Consider the following 9,828-nt stretch of genomic DNA (forward strand, 5'->3'; position numbering starts at 1 on the left):
TATAGCAATGATTACTCTCAGAATATAGTATTTTAACCTTTTAACAAAATACTTTTTGTTTTAACCAAAAATATCACTTAATCTACCTTTAACCATGTTAATCAGGGTTTTCATGTCAGAATCAGAATCAACTTTATTGTCACATCACAGGTTTACAGGTGTAAAACAGTGGGGGAAATTCATTTTTGTGCAAGCTCCATCATTTTTGTTATTTCCATAAGAGAAAAATGGAAGAAGAAGAATGGGGGGCAAGGGTAAGAGAGGGAGAGAGATCAATAAAAAACAAAAAAATTATCTACATATTTACATAGTACTGTATAACTACCCGGTGCGAATCGTTACTGCACTGGGGGCACAACAAGACACCCAGAAAACCATGAGACAGACAAACAGCCAGACAGACGGACGGACGGACAGACACACAGACACATAGACAGACAGACAGACAGACAGATGGACGTACGTTCTTGAAGCCTCTGTACAGGACCTGTAGCTCTTTCTTGGTGAACTTGGTCTGCTCCTGCAGCTTGTCCATGCTCTCCGGGCGATGGCACACGGTGGACAGCTCGAACTCATCCTCCACGCTGTCTGTGAGAGGGAGAGAGAGAGAGGGAGCGCCGTCAGCCACCAGCATCACCACATCACCACAACAAACTGGACACATTGATTTTCAGTGCTTTTTGTGTTTAGCTGACTTGATGTTCTATAAGCCAGTGGTTCCCATCCCCAAATTATTTTGGGGGGTCCCCAGATGATTAGCTTAATGTGCAAAATTGTTTTCTCACTCAACAGTAAACAAACCAACATACAGTATAATTCTATACAGGGTATCTACACATTTCTAAAGTTACAATTTAATGACTTTTAAGACCCTTTTAATACCTAATTGTCAAATATTGCGTAAGAAAAGAAGCAAACATTGTGAAAATAGGCGAACTACAAGCTCACAACGCCTCGCACGGTATTGTTTTCACAATATTTATCTGTGGAACAAAGTCAACTAAATGTAATGCTCTGCTCCACTGAATCCATTGTTGAGTGACAGCAGAGTTAATGGAAGAGACGGTGTGAGGTCGGTGGCTCAGTTAATTTCCACAGTTGGTTCGGCTGATTAATGTTCACTTCATAGCCTACCGTACGTACATCAACACAGGGAGGAGAGACACATCATTCATAGCCTACTGTACATCAACACAGGGAGGAGACACATCGAAAGCTAACGTAAAACTAAACAGAAATAAATAAAACCACGAGTAGTCTCGCGCAGCCATGGCGTTCTGAGATCTATATGAGGAGATCTCTGATCGTCTGGCCACACAGGACTAAACCACGAGAGGTAACATGAGAACAGTGTGAAAGCGATGGTGAACAGACTTTTTATGAGAAGGTGTACAAGTCAAGTAGAGGCATCCTAAACGGTGTGTGAAATATAGTAACTAACAAACAGCATGCCATCTTCCAAACCATTTCCCCCAAGGCTATACACTCTCCTCTTCAACACATACTGTTTTAACTTCAGTTTACATCCACTATCTGTGTGCTGCTGTTTCAGTGCAGTATATACCACTTTCTTTTCTCACACACACGCACATTGTAGGCCCCAAATCTGTCATCAAAAGGGCAAGTAGGCCTGTACCATCACACGCCATCATAATTCCAGCACTGTACAGTAGGTGGGTGTAGAACTTTTTTTTTTTTGGGTGGGGTTCGCTGTGCGTGCAATGGACAATGGAAGACAGACTGAACACACGAGGGGTGGGAAGTAAGGGGACAGGGGGACGGGTGGACAACAAAGATGTATAGAGAGTGAAGAAGCACTTGCTTTGAGCGATTGAGGGGGGCGGCGTAGGTTTGCAGCACGGCAACAGCTTGAGGAATCGCTGCTTTATGCTTTTTTTGCTTTGGCTGGTGGAAGGGTTACCTGCAAGTCACCATGAACCACAGCACAGAGGTTAGACACGCCCCTGCACAACGCTGGTTTTCACTCACACGCACGCACACACACACACACACACACACACACACACACACACACACACACACACACACACACACACACACACACACACACACACACACACACACACACACACACACACACACACACACACACACACACACACACACACACACGTTTGTTTTACTATACTTGTGAGGACATCAACAATTTAGGATGCCAATTTCATGAATGCCTTTTTATAAAAGATGTCTAATTCTCTGATTCTACACAAGTATAGTAATAAGCATACACACACACACGCGCACGCGCGCAAACATACAACGTGCATCAGACCGAATCATGTGGTCTGCTGGCAATGACAATGGTGTGCTGACCTGGCTTTAGGCATGGGAGACCAACCGTTCAACAGTTCAAACAACAGATGCACTGTATGTCCAGGACCACCGCTCACTGGAACCTCTTACAAGACACCCATCATCGCCTCCAGCCAATCAGAAAGGGGCTGTGGAAGAGGCCACGTCAAACCACTCAGTCACAATCACATTAAATTCAACTCAATTCTACCTGACCGACCGACTGATCCGATTTGCCAGAGCGATTGTGTACAGATTAGAACGCTACAGAAGACCACCTCAGCCAATGATGTAGACACAAACAACCACGACCGAGCCGATTGCATGACCACCTACAGTATTCCACCATACGCTGCAAAATTGATGAGTGTTAATTACTGGCTGTAAAGAGTGTTCAAATGGAGCCAAATGGACCCTTTGAACACTCTTAGAGTTACGGACCGGTACGCGTCCGTGGCTGGGTATGAAAAGTACAGTGGATGGAGGGAAAACACACACACGCACGCGCACGCACGCACGCACGCACGCACGCACGCACGCACGCACGCACGCACGCACGCACGCACACACACACACACACACACACACACACACACACACACACACACACACACACACACACACACACACACACACACACACACACACTCTCACACACACACACACACACACACACACACACACACACACACACACACACACACACACACACATACTTACGGTCAGTTCTGCGTCTCCAAGGCAGCAGCCCCTTCACCCCTTTCAGCAGGACCCCAGCAGAGTGAGAAATAAAGGCCATGATATGGGCCACGATGGAAACAAGTCCCCAGGACTTTTTGTTGTGTTATCCGTTTTGCCTAAACGTCTGACCGTACCTCGTGCTGTTTACATTTCTGACTAATAAAGTATTCAATCAATCAATCAATCAATCAATAAATCAATCAATGCTCGATCGATACGACCCCAAACCCCTGTTCCACAACCCTGCTCCGCTACCCACAGTATCTGCCCTATCTCTGCCTCTCTCTCAGTCCTGTCTCTGACCAGTGTTGCCAGATTCTGTGAGAGAAACAAGTAACCAGGTCTAGGAAAAAAAGCCCAAAAGAAGAAACTATGGGCCACATGAGCACTTTAAACCTATACATCAGCTATTTGAAAATAGCAGATCTACAAGCTCACTATGCGTCGCAAGCTTGATAGATCTGCTATTTTCAAATAAAATCTTGGGGGGAAATTATAATAAGCAGACCTGGCAACACGGTCTCTGACCTTCCCTCTGTCCTCAGAGCCTCTCTCTCTCTCTCTCTCTCTTTCTCTAAGGGGCTGTGGCCCTGGCCCGGCGTCATCTGGATCCTGACCAGGCACACCATCACATGACCCCACTACTAGGCATCAAACTGATATCCATCCGGCTGCCGAGCCAAGGCCCGGCGCTCTGCCCCCAGGGTTTGCTTGTTTGTTATGTGTGCGTGGGTGTGTGCCTCATCTTTCCCATATGGACCTGGGGTTAGACAAACAGCACAGGGATAACACATCTACGGTTAGGACGGATTACGAGGTCATATGTGCCGTAGGTAGATTACCTAGTATATGCATAAAAAACCTTTTACTTTTTCCAAAACAAGGTTATGTTAAAGGTGAAATAGACAGAGACGGAGACAGTTATCAAATTATTGGCTCAGGAATATAGTGCCAAGAACAAAAAAACGAACAAAAACAAAAAAATCTCCATGACTGAAGGCTTCATGGGGAGTGTAATTGATAGAAAATAAGTAATCTTTCGGGTGAACGACTCCTTTAAGCAACAAAATCAGAAACTATAATTCTTGACCCGACAAAATGATTTAAATGACTATTTCACCATCATAACATTCTATTTTTTTTTTTGCAATACTTCTATTCACTCTGATGTAATATTTTCTTTTTATTATCCGTTTTCAGAAACATTTCTGCCAACTGCTGCTATTTGACAGTTGTTGTCCCCCCCCCCCCCCCCCCTTTGGCATTTTTATGCTTTATTCTTCATACAGGAGAGTGTAGAGAAAACCAAGAGCAGAGAGAGCAGACAACATGCATGAAAAGACAGGAGTCGACGTGGATCCAAGGAACATATGGTGTGTGTGCTCTAACTGGCTGAGCCACAGCAACCTCTCAGCTGCTGCTCTTTAAGCTCCCACAGACGTGAGGACACTTTAAAAGTTAAACAAGGGCTTTACCCTTTGTGAGATTAATGCAGGAACTGGGACTATGGATGACTTTTAGGAAACATTTTGATTAAGATGAATGTATCAGGACACTGTTCAAAATGTCTCCTCTCACTTTCCCTTTCCCCCTGTTGTTTGGCAGAGTGCCGTTATTATGAAATGTGGAATTTCATCCGGAACCTTTACGATATGAAAAAAAAAAATCTTCTAATGTAGGATCTAAACATGGATAATTAACCTCTTGAGCCCTATTATGACTCGTCTCAGACATAACCATAAACAAATCCGATACGCCCATATATATGGTCATAAAAGGGATAAGGACTGACAGATACAGGGATCTCCCATGTATGGGCACAAAAGGGACACAGACAGATCGGTACAACGGGAAAGCCCCCGACACTATGACTCAGATATAATAGGTCAGATGTTAGGTGTTAGGACCGCATAGCGGCCCGAACCTGTAGTTTTAAATAGTTTTAAAACAGCGATCTACATGCTCACAACGCGCCGTGTCGATTTGTGCCGATATTGTGATTTTTGGGGGAAAATGTTTTACATAGACTATGACATGCCCAAAATAGTTTCTGGGGGGAACATTAGCCAGCCTACAGAGACCGTTAGCCAAAAATAGCAGATCTACAAGCTCACAACGCCTCACGCTGTGAGACGTTGTGAGCTTGTAGATCGGCTATTTTCGGCAAAGAGGTTTGGTGGGAGGGAAAAAAGAGCAGACTAAGTACAGGGTGAAAGGTCAAGTTTAAGTATTGATGGTTTAAGTTGTTAAATGTCTGAAAATACACATTAACATGAATCCAACACAAAACTTAATAAAAGATAATAGTGTTGCCAAACAAGTCTATGAAGCTACAGTATCTATAAAATCTATGTACAGTAAAAGTGTATTCTGCAACACAATGTTATACAGTATGTAATGGGGGGGGGGGTCCCTGCTTCATCTCTCTTTCAGGGTCCTTGGGCTGAAAAAACCCTGCTGTAGACGGAAACAATTGGTCCAACTAACAGTAGGTCGTTTTTACTGAGAATAGAGGGTTTAAGCATTCATACTGTGTAATACAGGCTATAGCGTACAGTATAGCTCATGGCTCTGGGCATTCACACTCAATACATCGGCTAACTGACAAGCATCCTGTCTCCATGGCAACGGTGTGCGCCAGGCTAGACATTTCTGGAGGTCTGAGCCAAGACACTCACAGCCAGTGAGACTTCACGAATTACGTCAACGAGCCAAAAAGTCTGGCTCACCGAGATTGTCTTACACCGTACAAAATTAGGCCTTTGATTCCGTCTCGGGCACAACTCCAAACCCAGCAGTCTCCCTCTGCTTCGAATCATCCAGCATTGTTCTGGTGCCAAAAGAAAGCACGGTAAACAGGCTCAAAAGACTGTTGCTGTCCTGTTGCTCTCCTCAGATAGTGCATGAGCACATGCTTCGAGAAGCATATTAAGCAGCTAATCTGTAGCATGTTGCCGCCCACTCTGGACCCCTCGACAAATTGCTTTACCAACTAACCACATCCACAGATGACACCAAAGCCACACCACCACACACCGCCCTCACCCTGCCGTTTATAGATTAGAGCTCAGTATTGAACACGATAGTCCCCTCCAGACTTAACACCAACGACGACGAGACAGCCGACAGAAGACAGTTCTTCTGGCACGTAGTACTGTGGTGCGGGGGTTAAAGTGCTGTGGAGAGAGTTGGCAGCTCTGTGTTCACATCACCCATGGATGAAAACAACACCTCTTTGACCTCCACCGACTGAACAAGTTCAGCATGAGGCCGAGGATCCCCATGCTGAACTGCATGTTTAATAAATAATATAAAAGTACACAGCTATTGTAGAGACAGGGCTAATTGAACCATTTCAAATGAACCATTTCAATTCTCAAAGCTCTGTCTCTCTTACCCCCTGTCTCTCTCTCACCCCCTGTCTGTCTGTCTGTCTGTCTGTCTGTCTGTCTGTCTGTCTGTCTGTCTGTCTGTTTCTCTCATTTTCTTTCCCTCTCTTTCTCTCTCTCACACACACACACACACACACACACACACACACACACACACACACACACACACACACACACACACACACACACACACACACACACACACACACACACACACACACACACACACACACACACACACACACACACACACACACTTCTTGATGTGGTTGCAGCTTCATGGGTTTGAGTTGAGAAAACATATTTATTTATTATTATCCCCCCACTCCACCGATGGTGCAGCACCCTTTGGAGTCCCTATAGTGGCTTTGGCACCCTGGGCATGAATAAGCTCTCTTCCTTCACAGGTGTTACCAATGATACTAATGACGGCTCTGTTCCATTTAGTGTAGCACAGTGGTTCTCAAACTGTTTTAATTTCAAGGACCCCCATAACTCTGAGGGTGTACAAATGGAACCAAATGGTCCATTTGGTCCCATCTGTACACCCTCAGAGTTATACACCCGTAAGGAGCCATTTGGAAGCCCTTCAAGAAACCATGAGGGTTCTTGGACCACACTTTGAGACCCACTGGTGTAGCAGAGTGTTTCCAGTGAGCCCAACATGCACAATATCAGCGCCCTGACTCTGTTTGACCAGAATAGAACAGAGCCTTCATTAGTATAATTGGTAACAAGGAAGTAAGGAAGAGGCCCTGTTTCTTTCCACTAAATGGCTGCTGTGCATAGAGCCTATTTCCCAGTTGTTTGCCCAGTGCCTGAGTCATCCTGACCTTCACACATCATTTGTTGCTGTATGTGTTTGTACAACAGGAAGATATGTGAACCAACTCCACCAACTCAGCATGTCTCACTGCCCGGGGCTTAGAGCTCAGACAGAGATTCTCCCCCTGCGGCTGTCAGAGCCCTGGATGAGGACATGGTCAAAAAACAACATAAAAACAAAATAAATCTTAAAGAATCCAAGGCAGCTGCTCCAAATGTTACATGTACATAGACAAGTGTTTAAATGTACTGTTGGCTATATAGGTGAGCCTTCTGCTTCTTTGCACATCTGACATTGCTAAAGATATAAGATAATAGCCATATGCACTTGCAAATTTACCTACCATACCTGTCTTAATAGGTTTATCATACTGCCGTTCTACCTGCACTTTAACTTTATTTCTATCTCATCCAGTATTAGTATTATTATAATTTGTTATATTGCATGTGTCTGCGGAATATGTCCCACTAATTTCGCTACTTGTAGCCTACCTGTATGAGTCAGTGACAAATAAATCCCTCTGGATTCTCTTGATTCCTGAACGCTCGCCATCAAGTCATTGTGTTCTTTTTGCCAGTCTTTTAAGTGAGCAACGGCTTTATTTAACCACTTGAACCCCGGCATCAAGATTGTGGGGAAAGCTTTTGCTGAAAATAGCACTGCGTCACGTTGTGAGCTAGTCGATCGGCTATTTTCAGCTAAAGCTTTCCCCACAATAACAGAAAACAGAAAAGGCACACGTAGAGCCCTGAGGGACTCCGCGCAACCACATGGGGTTTAAGTGGCAGGACAGCGTTGTGTTGTGGTTGTGTGTGGCAGGCAGCACAGTGTTGGAGCATCCTCAGTGTATAATGTGCCACTGCAAACAAATCCCATGACACTTGGAAGGAGCAGCAGAGTCCGTGGTCTCTTTCAAGGAGAGTTTCATGGCTGCTGCACCCTGCAGGGATTGAACTTGTGACCCCACCACCCAGTTATGGGATGGGTTCTTTAGGGACACAAGTCACCCTGCCACCCAGTGGCCAGATGGAATGTAAAAATAATTATTTTAGAATAAATGTAAGATCCCCAGTATAGCATCCAACAGTTACTTTGGTTTGACATGAAAAACTGAGCGGTTTAAAATATGTCAGAGAAAAACTGGGTTTACAAATGTGTTGAGATATTAAGCAAATAAAGAATCAGCGGGGTACGCAGACACACATGCGTGCGCGCACACACACACACACAGGCACGCACGCACGCACTCATACAAGCATGCACGCAGGCACGTGCGCGCACACACACACACACACACACACACACACACACACACACACACACACATAAAGAGGCTATAGGTTACCTACTTTATGGCCCCAAATGATGTGAAGAAATGAGGGCACATATTTGTCCCCAACAACATCATTCACTGCAGCAGAGAGAAAGCCACAAGTACACACACACACACACACACATGCACGCGCACGCGCACACGCACACACACACACACACACACACACACACACACACACACACACACACACACACACACACACACTCACACACACACAGACAATAACTGCGCACCTACAAGTTAAATCTTGCTGCCTGTGTGTATAGCATCAACAGATCCATTATACCTCTTCCCCAGGTGGCTAACCTCCTCCCCTCCCATTGCCTCCCTTACCTTCGACAGAGAGATCAATAAGTCCCAGAAAGTGCAGGAGTTTGAGGGAACTGCAGACCACCAGGAGGATCCCCACGGTTTGCAGCCCCTCCATCTCCCACGCGTTTGGACGGAAAGGATGCATCTTGACCCTCCTCCTCGCCTCCCCTTCTATTTCTGGTCCTCCCGCGGTCTCAGTCTCCCTCTATATGCCAGTGTTTGGCCATCATATAATCGGTCCCATTCCGCCTGCCCGCCCGCAGGTAGATTGTGATTCTCCTCACCTCTGTCTCTGGATCAACGGGTACGAGGGGAGTGTGTGAGAGAGAGAGAGAGAGCCTGGCGGCTCGTGGAACGTCCCTTTCTGGTTTCCAGAGATGTCAGAGGTCGTTAAAGTTCGGTGTGAAGTCTTAGAGGATGTTCTTTTTGCTTTGGTCCCCAGAAGTTAATCCCCTCCGGATAACTCCCTGCCTCACCAGGTATTACAGCTACTACTTTCTCTGAAGCCTCTGTATGTCACTATATCTCTCTTTTTCTTTGTCTGTCTGTCTCTCCACATCTCTGTCAGCCGCCTCCTGCTGTGTCACCCTCCCTGCGTGTGTAATTGGGTCATTTGTGAGAACAAGTGAAGGGAGAAGAGAGAGACAGACAGGGAGGGGAGCGGGCAGGAGAGAAAGGGGAGGTGTTGCACTACTGATAGGTGCGGAGGTGACACAAACAGGGAGGCATAACGGAGGCGAGTGTCAGACAGGGAGTGAAGTTTGAAATGAGACGAGTGCGAGTGCGAGGGAGGAGTGATGGCGAAAAGGGAGAGAGAAGACAGGAACCAGGGTGATAGCGGAGAGGAACAATTAAGGAGACGAATGACAGATACAAAAGAAGGAAGGGTGGTGGCGAAGGACAAAACT

General features: G+C 45.7%; 1 protein-coding gene across 4 annotated transcripts in view; it reads right to left on the reverse strand.

Moving 5' to 3' along the window:
* Nucleotides 1-9,828, reverse strand: part of LOC311058154 (A-type potassium channel modulatory protein KCNIP2-like) — a gene marked incomplete at its 5' end in the record, with an annotated part of 194,479 nt that overhangs the window by 7,167 nt on the left and 177,484 nt on the right. For 2 of the 4 annotated variants that reach the window (XM_084075493.1, XM_084075492.1), the window contains 2 exons: nt 464-584; nt 1,819-1,921. In XM_084075493.1, coding sequence (XP_083931619.1) covers nt 464-584; nt 1,819-1,921 — 224 coding nt within the window. Of the gene's footprint in view, nt 1-463; nt 589-1,818; nt 1,922-8,941; nt 9,036-9,828 lie in introns of those variants that run through there. The other 2 variants (XM_084075495.1, XM_084075494.1) reach the window with 2 other exon arrangements.

The sequence above is a fragment of the Gymnoscopelus microlampas genome, assembly GCF_963454915.1.
Source record: "Gymnoscopelus microlampas genome assembly, chromosome: 13".
In the NCBI taxonomy this organism is placed as follows: Eukaryota; Metazoa; Chordata; class Actinopteri; order Myctophiformes; family Myctophidae; genus Gymnoscopelus; species Gymnoscopelus microlampas.